The sequence below is a fragment of the Ovis aries genome, chromosome 3, assembly GCF_016772045.2.
Source record: "Ovis aries strain OAR_USU_Benz2616 breed Rambouillet chromosome 3, ARS-UI_Ramb_v3.0, whole genome shotgun sequence".
Classification (NCBI taxonomy): Eukaryota; Metazoa; Chordata; class Mammalia; order Artiodactyla; family Bovidae; genus Ovis; species Ovis aries.
The window spans coordinates 59,390,168-59,404,513 of record NC_056056.1 but is presented as its reverse complement, the minus strand read 5'-3'; the positions used below and the strand labels follow the sequence as shown (position 1 = coordinate 59,404,513).

The window sequence follows — 14,346 nt, the reverse complement described above, 5'->3', positions numbered from 1 at the left end:
TTGAGATGGCTGGATGGCATCACTGACTCAATGGACGTGAGTCTGAGTGAACTCCAGGAGTTGGTGATGGACAGGGAGGCCTGGCGTGCTGCGATTCATGGGGTCCCAGAGTTGGACACGACTGAGACTGAACTGAACTGAACAGCAGGTTTCCTAACAATGTGTGAGCCAACTATTTTTAAAGACCACCTTGAGAACGAAAAAGAAGGAATTCAGCAAGGAAAAGAAAGCCTCTTCAAAGCTCAGTCCTGATTGATTGAGCCTGAAACTTGATTTAGCAGGAATTCTGACGCCTCTAGGTTTGGTAGCTATAATCCAAGCTTCAAAACAGAGAGCAAGGCGAGTGACATGAACGTCTAAGGATTGTGCAAAGTCAGCTCTGGGGGATTAGAGCTCTCAACACAAACACCTTTACAGCAGGATGGATTAATGAGTCCCATCTAGAATCATCACTGAGTTGATCACGGCCTTTCTGTTGCCATCTGTGAAGCTTTCTGGATGGTTCACTGCTCGTTGGGCCCACTGTGAAGATTACACACTGGGAGAACACAGGAAAGTCAGGTGACCCATTTTACTGCTTGTCAGCTTCCATGACTGAGGGTCTGACTAGCATAAAACTTGGGGATAATCTGTGACTTTTGTTCAGCTGTGTTAGTCTCCATTAATAAAGAAAATCGATGTCTTGTTTGACAAAAGTTCTATGAAATAAAGCTGTTACCAAGCTCTCTCAGAAATAAAGGAAATACTTATCTACTCTTTGGCTCAAGATTTGAGTGAATCCCACCCCTTATCAAAGACCCAATGTAAATTAAGTGAGCAAAACTGATTCCTATTTTACTGTAAATGGACACAAATTCTGTAACAAAGACAAAGAGCCAAAATGGCACCATACTGTTTTATTTCAACCTTCAAACAATATAAAGAGGTAACAACTTCTGATGCCAAACCATGCAAAATAACAATAAAGGAACGAAAAAACTATTAACAACAAAAAGACAGTCACTGAAAGGTGCTTCACAGCAGTGCTTTGGCAGTTCTGGCAAGTATTTCTGTCCAATGGCTTCAACACAGAGAGTCTGAATGAACCCATGACCTCAGCTGAAGAACTCCCACACCCTCCCCTGGTAGTTTACACATTCTGAGTCATCACACACCACACCCTATACCCGCCAGACTTATATTTGTATAGTTCACCTCTTAGAACACAGAACTGCGTATTGTGTGTAACTGCAACAAAAACTAAGACACAAAACAATGTGGCAGAAAAGGAAACGAACTCCTATGTTTCCAGTAAGGCATCAGGGGATCGCTGCTGGCTGTGCCCTTCATTTCACCAGTTTGAAGAAACGGTTGACTTATATTTCTCAGCAAACCCAATATTCAGAAGCTTAACCAGCAGGCTCAAGTTAAAAGTTTAAAAGACAGTCCTTTTTTTTTTTTTTTGGTAAATGTTTCATATAAAACATGAAATCAAGTTCCACTTTATTAAAAAAAAAACAACTGAGCATTTTTAATAGTAAAAATATATATATGTTTATATCTCTCTTTTTAAAAAGACATTTAATAACAATACTTCAGAAGACTGGATTTAACCCTCAACCCCTCACCCTGCCAAGCTATCCACCTGGCACAGATACATTAAGGCAAAGGCTCAGAGAGGCGTGGCCACCTTGGCGGTGGGCTGGGGACGCGAGAGGAACACACTCCACTCCTGCAGGGCCCGTTCAGAACGGCTTCTCCCTCATGTTCACCGAGCCGTCCTGCATCCCGAAGTAGACTCTCTCCGCCATGTTGATGAACAACCCCGTGTCCACCACACCTGCGGGATGAAGGGCAGAAGGAGGTGTTAAGTTTCAGCCTCCCAAGGCAAGAAGAAAACCAGGATCACTGGGTGCACAGGAGCGACCACCTTCAACAGCACTAGACAAACGATACATCTAAAGATGCTCCTGTGATCTTTCCAGTGGTCACGTGTGGATGTGAGAGCTGGACTGTGAAGAAAGCGGAGCGCCGAAGAATTGATGCTTTTGAACTGTGGTGTTGGAGAAGACTCTTGAGAGTCCCTTGGACTGCAAGGAGATCCAACCAGTCCATTCTGAAGATCAGCCCTGGGATTTCTTTGGAGGGAATGATGCTGAAGCTGAAACTCCAGTACTTTGGCCACCTCATGCGAAGAGTTGACTCACTGGAAAAGACTCTGATGCCAGGAGGGATTGAGGGCAGGAAGAGAAGGGGATGACAGAGGATGAGATGGCTGGATGGCATCACTGACTTCATGGACGTGAGTCTGAGTGCACTCCGGGAGTTGGTGATGGACACGGAGGCCTGGTGTGCTGCGATTCATGGGGTCGCAAAGAGTCAGACTCGACTGAGCGACTGGACTGAACTGAACTGAACTGAAAGATGCCCTGCCTCGGGGACTTTGCTCACACTGTTGCCTTTATCTGGACCAGTCATCTTCTCAGAGAGCCCCTCCATCGTGACTCTAAGTGCTCCCATTCCCGTGATGCTCAATCACACTATCAGCCTTAGAAGCTTTTCCCACAAAGGGCTGAAAGATAGCTTGCAATGCATATTCAAGATGAATAAACTCTCCAGATCAGTAAGACAACAGACAATCTAGTGGAAAAATGGGCAAAAGACTTAAGAGATACGTCACAAAAGAGATACTTCTCCAAAACAGCCAATAAACACAGAAAAACAGTGCTCAAACTAGTCAACAGAGAATGCAGAGACCTCCCCAGCAGCCCAATGGTTAAGACTCTGCTCCGCCAATGCAGGGGACGTGGGTTCTGTCCCTAGTCGGGGAACTAAGGTCCCAGACGCTGCAAGGTGTGGCAAAAAAAAAAAGAAAGAAAAAAAAAAAAAAAGAATAAAATAAAGGATTTTTTTTAAAAAATGAGAATGCAAATCAAGATACCACTACACACTCAACAGGATGAGTATAATGAAATTTGACTGGAATGTAAAGACACTCCCACACACTGACTATAGGAGTAAATCTGAAGAAAACCATGCTGGAAAATGTTTCTCGGTCTATCTTCTGAAGCTGAACATATTCATACCTGATGATCCAGCAACTCTACTCCTCAGTATATATCAGATATATGTATATGATCCTCACAAGATATGTAAGAGAATGTTCCCAACAGCTAAAAACTAGAAACACCCAAATGCCCATAAGAGTAGAATGGATATACAGACATTTTTTCACACACAAAAATGACAGTATACTATTCAGTAATGCAAATTAACTACAACTGTTAGCAACCTTTACTGAAAATATTTCATGTACACACACACTACAGTGAGATACTACTGTTCAGCTCCTGATGGAGCCAGTGTGTAGCGAAGCACACCGGCATGCACTTCAGGCAGAAGGTAGACTACTGCCACCCATGGACGGCAGCTCTGTGCTATCTGGCAAAATCAGATACACTTATTCTTTCAACTGGTAATCCCCTTCTGAGAAAGGACTGGAAACGAATATCTGCTCACATGGATCTGCCTAAATAAATTATGTGACAGTCACAAGATGGAATGCATATTATTATTAAGAAACAAAAGAATGAGGAAGTTCTTTTGTGAACCATTATATAATAACCTTCAAAGTGGGGGAAAAAACAGGAAAATAGGAAGACAGAGAAAAAACAGGAAGCAAAACATGTGCCAAGTATGCTGTCAATTGTGTAAACAAAGAGATCGGGGTGGGGGAGCTGACTTCTGTTTATGTAAGATCAACTCAAGAAGGACACACACAGACAAGGGCACACACACAAGGACACACAACTTTGGAAGCACTGGCTGTCTTCAGACAGGGGGAAAGTGGAGGGATGGAAGACAGAGACTTTTCACTATTTACTCTTAAATTTTTGATGTAAATTCAAAAGGACAAAAAAATTTTCAAAGAGAGCCCTGCATACATGAATAAAATCATCTCCCAGCACTGCGCCGACACGACAGGGGCCTCCCAAGGACGTGCCCAGTGGCCACCAAGACCCAGGCTTCTCAAAAACTCTACTGAGTCAAAAAGTTCCTTAGAGTTTTTCCATAACATTTCAAGGAAAAATCTGAACAAACTTTTGGGCCAACCCAATATAACATAAGGTGACAGCTTCCACCTGATTCAAGAGAAAGCCAAACTGAGTTCAGAAGAGACTTCAACGATTTAAGAGTAGAGGTGCAGGGCAGCTGTCAAAGGTCTGATCTCAAGACCACTTCTCTTCAGGTTATCAGGATGCTGGGAGTGACTAACCCATTCCTACACCCATCCCCAGATTAGTGGAAAGGGGAGAGGTGGCTTGGTTTGAACAGGGGGAAAGAACCCCACTGGCTTTGGCCCTTCTCTGCTCCGGGTGTTGCAGTGGAACACCCAAGGGTGTGGCAGCCAGGGGACAGTTCTGCTGCCCTCTAGGTGTCCTCACACAAACAGACGTGCATGGGACACAGGCAGGGTGACAGAGACAGACAGGGAAACGTTCCCTCCCCCACTCCCTTGACCCAGGTCCAGCATCATGTATTACAACAGACCAAAGAGGAAGAGAAAAAGAGAATGAGAGAGCAAACCACATGGATGACCCTGAGGCACTGTGCTAAATAATTCAGCATCTAGCTTCTCTGTTTACACTGTCTGTTCCTAATGAAGCTCGGAACTTCTCTAGGATGTAGCTTCTGCTGACTGAGGTGGAGACCAAAGGATGGGAGAAATCCGCTCACAAAGGACATCTCAGTGCCTCAGTTAGCCTCGAAAGGTCTGAGCAGGTGCACCAGAGCCCCCTGGTGGGCACTGCAAGTACTCCTGCCCACAGGGCCCCCTGCGTTTGCATTATCGCTAGGGCTGATTCTTCCAGATTATCAACGGCGACCTGGAAGAAGAACTCCCTGTAACACAGGGCACAGCACCTCCAGCACCTCGCAGGAATCTAACAAGCGTGGGCGAACTGAGTCATTCTTCTCCAGAGAACAGGCCAGAATCAAAGAGGTGACAGTCAAGCTCTTTGCAGAGAGAGTGCGTTTATTTCAAGGCAAGCCCCCTGACACACCATCGGCCCCATGCCTGCCCCAATTGAAACGGGTTGTGAAATGCCAACTAACAAAGCTGCTAAGTGAGCAGTAACTGTTTTCAGGAGGAAAAGGCAAAGGCAAAGTTAGAAATTCCAAACATGTTATAAAGCAAATTCTTCCCACACAAGTCTCAAAGCCAAAGCCACTGTGCTTCCCATGGCCAGAGGCAGGGGACGGCTATGAAGAGCCTGGGTGTCTACACTCAAGAATATATGTTACCTGGGATCATTTTGATGGCTATGTTCACGTCACTCCATTTGTGGACCCGGTCAAACTTCCAGTCCAGGATGAAGTTCCCATTATCCGTCACCACAGGACCCTAGAAGATAATTGCCCACAATGACGAGATGATACAGATTCAGGCAGGCAGAGGGGGCAGGAGAGTGGAGGTGATAACCAAGGACAAGTATCAAGCAACCCACTCCAACCAGTACTCCCACCTCATGCTTTCTATTACTAGAAGGCAGTGCTATGAAGCAGTCATGAGCAGGAGTCCTGAAGCCACTGAGGCAGATATCTCACAGGGGCCATTTTGCTTTGTGAGCCTCAGATTCCTCTATGGCAAGAAAGGGATAATGAAACCTACCTCCTTTGGCAGCTCATGCATAAACCACATGGGTAAGCATTTACCACAGTGAGGGCACAGTGATGCTTAGCCATCATTAGAGTGAGAAACTACAGCAAGAGAACAGACAACCAGTATGGCTCAGTGCTCCCAGAGCTTTACACTGAGAACCATCAGTGATGCAACGTGAGACAGCTTTCCCCCCAGATCAGGTAGACCCAACAAAAAGATGGAGCAGTGAGGGGTCCTGGGGTCACAGCGGCTGGGGGTACTTTTAGTTAATTAACCCAGTATCACACAGCAGCTTTGGGCACTAGAAAGCATATAGGACCACAAATGTTGCCAGAACACAAAGACTGCTCTGCAAAATGGGGGAGTGGGAGCCCAGAAAGAACACACAAAAGCAAGATGCTGGGCTCTCGTGTGGAGGAACCCCAGCTCTGAGAAAGAACCCTGACAATTTCTTCTCGAATCCTCAGCTACTCAGGGAGCCAGAGTTGGAGCTCAGTGTAACAACTATGATTAAGACTGGTTTTTTAAAAAGTCACAAAACGCCAGGAAGAAAATACATTAAAATAAAATAAAAGTTCATCAGGGAAGAGTTACAGATAAGTTGCTTTCTCTCCTGTATGTTTCAAACTTTTTATATATAGTTCTGTCTGCAACTATAGTTAATTTTTGAATTATTACTTCTGCTTGTTTAAGTGTAAGAAAAAAATTTCTGTTCAACCCACTTTAGAAGCTGAAGTGAAGTGTTTGGACTAAGTATCTGGAGTGTATTTCTGGGGAGGAGCTTACATCCCCCCAAGGAACTCTACTTCATTTAACCACAGGATGAGAAAAGAGGAAAAAAGAAAATCATACCACAAAACCTGAATAACTCTCTGCCCCAGGAGGGACTCCCCAAACCCATTTTTAGCAGCTGTTAGAGAGATCCAGGTACAAAGATCAGATCACCCGAGGAGCATCAGATTCCAAGGGACAGAAAATGTGCCCATTTGTACAGGGAATATACAGTGTGTTAAGTATAGTCTTGTCTACATGAGTTTGAATATGGAAACTGATATAGCCAGTGCTCTGAAAATAAGCCAATAGGCTGATTAAAAATAAACAGAACTTCCATGGTGGCACAGTGGATTAAGAATCTTCCTGCCAATGCAGGGGACAAGGGTTCTATCCCTGGCCTGCAAAGATTCCACATGCCGCATGGCAACCAAGCCCATGTGCCACAGCTACTGAGCCCGTGTGCTGCAACTACTGAAGCCCACGCACTTAGAGCCTGTGCTCTGCAACAAGAGAAGCCACCACAACGAGAAGCCCACGCGTCTCGAGTAGCCCTGACTCGCCAACACTAAAGAAAGCCCTTGAGCAGCAATGAAGACACAGTGCAGCCGATAAATAATCCACAGGAGCCACCTGCCCAGTCTGGGTATAAAGGACCTAACGGAAGCAGGAGGACAGGCCCTGAGAGCCTGGGACACCTCCCAGAAACCTTCCAGCCACTCACTGCCTTGTTGACGGCCATCCGAAGTTCAATCACGCCCCCAAACTTCTGGGTCACAGTTCGGCTCACTGGGACATAGGCCATAGGGATGACCTCAATGGGGATGCCCTTGTGCCACTGATCCCCGAGGTTCTTTGAATCTTTCCTGGAAAGAAAAGAGTCAGAAGTACAACAGATGTCAATAAGCTCAGTGGTACAGACATGCCAAATTCAGGCATGGAGTTACTAACGAGGTGAGAGGGCAGGGCCAAGTGTACAGGGCTTCAAACAGACTGGCTGTGCTCTACTGTTTTTAAAAAAAGTATGTGAAGTAAATATGACAAAAATATTAAAACCTGGATATGACTGACTTGTGGTTAAACAGGTGTGAGGAACATAATCATTTATGCTCTTCCTACAGCTGTAATTTTTTTTTAATTAACATGCTCAGCATAAGTGCCTTCTAGTAGACTCTGAGAGCCTGGTCAAAGACTGTCCACAACACAAGTCACATGTGGCACAGGGGAGGCAGGGGTGCCCAGGGGCAGGCTTGACCCGCTTCCTCCGAGACGCCTTGCAGGGAGCAAATGGAGCGAATGAGTGATCAATAAGGACATGCTCTGTTAACGAGTGTGACATCTGTTTCCTCTTTCAAGCGGACACAAGAAATAGCAGTATCTTCCTTCAGCACCAAAGCAGAACATAATTGTCCAAGGCACTCTCCTGAGTCACAGGAAGGAGTGCCCCTCCCTCCAAGCTCTTTTTCTCCTCCATAAAATGCGGGCTGGCGTCTGAGGCACCTCCTCAGTGGACAGTTCAGAAACACTGAACATCGTACCTGAAATCGGCAATCACAATGAATCGATTGGCATTGCCAGCCACAATCTTCTCCTGGGTTAGGCAGCCTCTGGGGAATGGGGAAGAAGCAAAGGAACAAACATGGGGCTAAGTAAGACAAAATCTGAATTTGGGAACTAAAGTCAGATATAGGAAACCAAAATCCATTCAGTTTTGACACTTAGAAATTTAATTTTTAATTCTTAAAGGAACAGCCCCCGAACTCTATCACACGGTGCAGATTGTGTCTCCTGCCCTCAGCCCCCCAAAATTCATCTGGTGAAGGCCTAACCCCTAACGTGACTATATGTGAAAGATGAGGTCTCTAAGGAAGTAACTGTGGTTCAGTGAGGTTACTGAAGTGGGGCTTTGCTCTGATTAGGATGGATATCCTTCTAAGATGATACCAAAAGGCTCTTACTCTCTCTCCCTCCACCACAGGAGGCTACACTGAAAAGGTAGCCATCTCCAAGCCCAGGGCTTCAGAACTGTGACAAACAAATTTTTCCCTTGAAGTCACCACGTCTAAGATTTTTGTTATGGCACCTGGGCTAAGACCTGCTGCTTCCAGAAAATGGACTGTGGAAGCAGGAGTCTGTGTCCGGGAGAAAGGGTTCCCAGTGGGGCCACAGGCATAACCCAACTAAGACGCATCTGCTAAGGAGCACAGTGCCTGGGGGAGGTCATGTGACTGTGGCATGAAGGGGAGGTTACTCCCCTTTGAACAACCTGCCCTTTCTGCCATCTGACAGCCAGTTAGGAAGCAGAGAGAGCACAGCGAGACTTTAAGCACATTTTGTGTCACTCCAGAGTCTGGTTGATTACAAGAACGAGGAGACAGGGACTTCACCTTCTTCAGCTCACCACTTCCTAACTCCCCAAAATTAACACTCAAGAAACACCCAATAAATGTTTTCCAAAGGAATGAATACACACACCACTCCCTGCTCAGAGCCCACAGACCTAGTAATCTAGTCCCAGTAATGTGTTTGCTTTAGGCTGTGCAATTTTTTTTGTTGTTTTGGCTGTACAATTTTTAAAGTTGGAATCAGCAGAAGGCAGCAGACAGAGAACCCATTAAGATGAATCACTTCATTGACCAGGCTCGGGTCCCTGTCACCAGACTGCTACTAACAACCAGAAATGCCCAGCTGGCTCTACAGGCTTATGCCATCAACATCCAAGAAGAAAGACAAACTCGTGTGCATCCCAGAGGCACTGTGCTTATCCTGCATTCCACTTGGCTTTGCTAAGGATTAACTGGCAGATACTTGGCAAAAAAAAAGGCCCTACAACTCACCCACCACCCTTGATGAGGTTGAGGTCAGCGTCGACTTCATCAGCACCATCGATGGCAAGATCGATCTGCGTTGAAGAAAGATACAAAAACCACTGAGACCCTCCTGAGGGCAGGCTCTGTGCTAAGCATCAACCTGCAACAGCTCATGAGACCCCAGCTGCCCTATTAGTCAAGCAGTTATTATTCCTATTTAACCAGTTAGGAAACTAAGACTCTCAGTGGTTAAGTTATTCCACTAGGGTCATGAGGAAGCATATATGGACCACACCTGGGTGCAGCTCTCATCCATCACTTTATACTTCCTCTACTCTTTGATGGGATTCTCTTTGGACAACCTGGAATTACTGAGCATGCAATCTCAGTGTGAGTAACTTCACCTCCAAGGATAGAAAGAGATATATAGTATATCTGTGGGATTAAAATTTCCTTGGAAGCAGGCAATAATGGAAAAAAGTCTGAGAAGCACTGATTTAGAAATGTCTGAACTAATATGGCAAAGACACAGGTATGGTGACACACATCTGATGTGATTTAAAGTTGGAAAATTTCTGAGATCCCACCCCCATGATCCCACTAAAGCACCTGTCTGGGCTTGCCCACTGCCTTTAACGGGAAGTTCCACTGCCAGCCCAAAAGCAATGAAGGAGGAGAATAGGTTCACTCATGTTTCAAAATCTGAAATCAAGGAAGAAAGATATATTGATACTTCTCATCACTCCTGGGACTCTGCATGGACCATATGGGAGCCTCAGGAATGGTTTTTCTAAAAACATCAGTATAAAGAAGGAAACGCAACCACTCCAGTATTCTTGCCTGGAAAATCCCATAGACAGAGGAGCCTGGTGGGTCACAGTCCATGGGGCCACAGAGCTGGACAGGTCTGAGCAACTGAGCACACATAAAGCCTCAGGGTGCAAATTCAGTTTAAGCTGCAAGTCAGAAGTTGCCTGATACGGAGCCACCAAATCTTCAGTGGGGCAGCCTCACTTCCGCCTTTTTACAAGGATGAAGCGACAGCCCATGATGCTCCTCCTCACCCTGCACTGACCCCTGCTGCACCACAGCCAGCTCTCTGGGGACTGGAAGGAGGCAATCTTTTCTGCGTGGGTCCCATGTCCAGCTTCAGCCCAAAGTATTCTATCACTTGGTCCTAGACACCCCAGCCAGTCTGGGCGCTGTCCACATATGCCCATATGCTAGCCTGGAGCTGCTCCCAGGGTTCCCATCCTGGCTGGAATGCTCTCTCCTGCCCTTGCCACCTAGCCATCACAGCTCTGCTCAAATTTTCACCTCTTCCCACAAACCCCCTCTAAGCAGCAGCACTCTAGAGCTGGAAGCACCTGAATTCATCCTCAGGCTCTGCCACTTACAAGAAGCAAGGCCTCAGGCAAACACTTTGCTTTCTCCATGCCTTTCTCACATTTGTAAAATGGGATGGTAATGGGAGGGTAATAGTTCCCACCTTCCAGACTACAGGAGCTTAAATACAGGTGACCCTGAACAACAGGGTCAGGTTTGAACCGCGCAGGTCCACTCAGAGGCAGATTCTGTCCCCCACATATGCACTGCAGTACTATGTGATCCATGGTTGGCTAAATACACACATGCAGAACCACGAATACAGAAGGCCAACTATGGCACTCAAGCATCTGTGGATTCTGGTTTTCACAGTGGGTCCTGGAACCAAGCCCCTTGGACACTGAGGGATGACTGTGGTTTAATACAGACCAGCACTTAGTAGAATAACTGTACACAGTGAGGGCTCAAGAAATGCCAGCTGTGAGGATGCTCCACACTCTCCTCAACGTCAGCCTCTGGATTGTTCGTGTGTTCAATTGTCTTAATCAAAAAACTTCAGTTTTCAAAAGCCCGTGTTTTATCTGTTTTCAAAGGCCCATGCTTGCCTCAGACAATTGCTTCTTCTCTCCAATTAGCGGCAAACTCCAAGGGCCAGCCTGCTCATATTACATGCCTGTGTGAGGGCTGCAGGAAGTCCTGGGTCCCTGCTGCTGCTGCTGCTAAGTCACTTCAGTCGTGTCCAACTCTGTGTGACCCCAACACTGGAGTGGGTTGCCATTTCCTTCTCCAATGCATGAAAGTGAAAAGCAAAAGGGAAGTCACTCAGTCATGTCCGACTCTTCGCAACCCCACGGACTGGAGCCTACCAGGCTCCTCCATTCACGGGATTTTCTAGGCAAGAGTACTGGAGTGGGGTGCCATCTCCTTCTCCATCTGGGTCCCTGAGCCCCCTCCATTAAACCACAGGGAACATCCTGGAAATTAACAACCTCCCCACTTGTGACCTCAGCCAGGATTAATATCCAAAGTCCCAGGAGAACAAGTAGTATGGCTGACTGACTTTCCTCCTAGACTTGATCAGATATCCTGAGCGCATGAACAAGCAACAGTCATAAAAAAGGAGGCAGAAAAACCCGGCAGCCTCTCTTACCTCTGGGTGTCGGTCCAGGTCACTGAGAGTTAAGCCATACTGCAGGATGAGCTGACGGGCCTGTGGAGAACAGGAAAAAGCGCCTGTAATCATCATCTCTGAGCGAGCATGAGGAGCCTCAGAAGCCATTTGGATCTAAGGGTCAGACACTCAGTACCACCAAGGCCCCTCCCAAATCCAACCTATACCACCAAGAGATAGGGATCCAGCCCCGAGAATGGCAAAAGTTGGTCCATTCCAGGAACTGGAAGAAGGCAAATAGCAACTACTGAACACTCTGCTCCAGCACTAGCCAGAGTCCCTCCTCTGTGACCTGTTACTTAAGATGATTTCATGGCCTCCGAAAGCTCTGGTAATACACTACAGTTGCTGTTTTACTGAGTTGTGTCTGACTCGGTGCAACTCCATGGACCATAGCCCACCAGGTTCCTCTGACCATGAGATGGATTCTCCAGGCAAGAATACTGGAGTGGGTTACCATCCCCTTCTCTAGAGGATCTTCCTGACCCAGGGATCAAACCTGAGTCTCCTGCATTGGCAGGCAGTCTTTACTGCTGAGCCACCAGGGAAGCCCAGTACAGTACAGTAGGTAGCCCTCATCTGTGGTTTCAGTTACCTATGGGCAACCTCGATCCAAAAATCTTACATGTAACATTCCAGAAAGCACAAGTTTTAAACTGCACACCATTCTGAGTATACCACGATGAGATCTCTGCTACCTACTCCATCTGGTCCAGGATGTGAATCATCCTTTTCTTCAGCACACCCCACCTGTTAGTCACTCAACAGCCATCTCAGCTATCAGCCTGATGTCACAGTGCTTGTGTTCAACAGACCCTTACTGCACTTCATACAGGCACTCCTCGGTTTACTGTGCTTCGCTTTATTGTGCTTTGTCACCAGCTGAAGGCCGTGGCCACCCTGCCTCCAGGGAGCCTAAGGCTGCAATTTCTCCAACAGCATTTGCTCACTTTGCGTGTCACATTTTGGAAGTTCTCACAGTATTTCAAACTTCTTCATTATCATTACATTTGTTATGGTAGCCTGTGACCAGTGAGCTTTCACGTTACTGCTGTTACTGCTTTGGCATTTTTTCAGCAATATATTTTAACTAAGTTATGTCCATTGCTTTCTTAGACATAATGCTACTGCACACTTACTAGAATATAATGGAGTGTAGACATAACTTCTATATGCACTGGGAAATTCAAGTAGCTCACTCTGTATCATACTCTATTATGGTGGAATGGAACCAAACCTGGAATATCTCCAAGGTAAAGCTCAAAAGCACAGTACTGATGATGGCAATTCAGATACACCAAAGACAAGCCATAAAATGCTTTATTTTTTTTTTTTTCCATAAAATGCTTTCTTAAGGGCAACAGTAAAAGTTGTTAACTTAGTAAGGAAAGGAAAAAAAATTATATGCTAAGGATGCTAAGATCTAAAACTGTAAGAACAAATCTGCCATCCTTGAAGCTGCAAAGAAGGAAAAAGAAATCTGTGCCAGTTTCACTGTTGCAGCCCAAACTGCAAAAGTTATGACTACAGTGCATAAATGCCTAGTTAACATGGAAAAGGAATTAAATTTTACAATAACGTATTTTGAGAGAGAAACCATGATCACATAACTTTTATCAGTGTCTTGTTACAATTGTCCTGTTTTATTATTAGCTGTTGTTCTCTCTTAGCATGCCTAATTTACCAACTGAATGTCATCACAGGTATCTACGTATATGAAAAAATATAGTATACATCACATTCAGCTGTATCCACTGTTTCAGGCAGCCACTGGGGGTATAGGAATGTATTCTCCATGAATGAGGGGGCAGGGGAAAGGGGGGAGACTACCATTACTTTTTAAAATTTCCTAAGCTAAGAGCCTAAACATTACTTTTTAAAACTTCCTAAACTAAGATTTGGGGCTCCTAAATCACTGCAGATGGTGACTGCAGCCATGAATATAAAAAGACGCTTGTTCCTTGGAAGAAAAGCTATGACAAACCTACACAGCATATTAAAAAGCACAGACATCACTTTGCTGACAAAGGTCCATCTAGTCAAAGTCTATGGTTTTTCCAGTAGTTATGTATGGATTTGAGAGTTGAACCATAAAGAAAATGGAACTCCGAAGAATTGATGCTTTTGAACTGTGGTGTTGAAGACTCTTGAGAGTACCTTGGACTGCAAGGAAATCAAACCAGTCAATCCTAAAGGAAACCAGGCCTGAATATTCATTGGAAGGACCGGTGTTGATGCTCCTATACTTTGGCCACCTGATGTGAAGAACTGACTCACTGGAAAAGAACCTGATTATCGGAAAGATTGAATTTGAATCCTGGGTTTTTATTTGATCCTATGAAAGATTAATGCTTAATTTTTTAAGTATTGTGAAGATGTTTAAAAGTCTCCCTACTTTTCACACAGACATAATGAAATAAATACAATGAAATCATACTATGTCTAGGGTTCACTTCAAAATAACACAGGCAGAGGAGGAGAAGGGGACAACAGAGGATGAGACGGTTGGATGGCATCACTGACTCGATGGACATGAGTTTGAGCAAGCTCCAGGAGTTTGTGATAGACAGGGAAGCCTGGCGTGCTGCATTCCATGCCGTCACAAAGAGTAGGACACGACTGAGCAA

General features: G+C 45.5%; 1 protein-coding gene across 1 annotated transcript in view; it reads right to left on the bottom strand.

Annotated features, from left to right (window-relative positions):
- Positions 1-881: 881 nt before the first annotated feature.
- The window catches only part of RPIA (ribose 5-phosphate isomerase A), a 35,181-nt gene continuing 21,716 nt past the window's right edge, over positions 882-14,346 (bottom strand). The window contains exons 4-9 of the mRNA XM_004005902.6: positions 11,699-11,758; positions 9,250-9,314; positions 7,951-8,019; positions 7,137-7,278; positions 5,284-5,383; positions 882-1,819 (exon numbers count right to left, since the gene is read on the bottom strand). Of these exons, the coding sequence (XP_004005951.1) occupies positions 1,725-1,819; positions 5,284-5,383; positions 7,137-7,278; positions 7,951-8,019; positions 9,250-9,314; positions 11,699-11,758 (531 nt within the window). The 3' untranslated portion in view covers positions 882-1,724. The remainder of the gene's footprint in view (positions 1,820-5,283; positions 5,384-7,136; positions 7,279-7,950; positions 8,020-9,249; positions 9,315-11,698; positions 11,759-14,346) is intronic.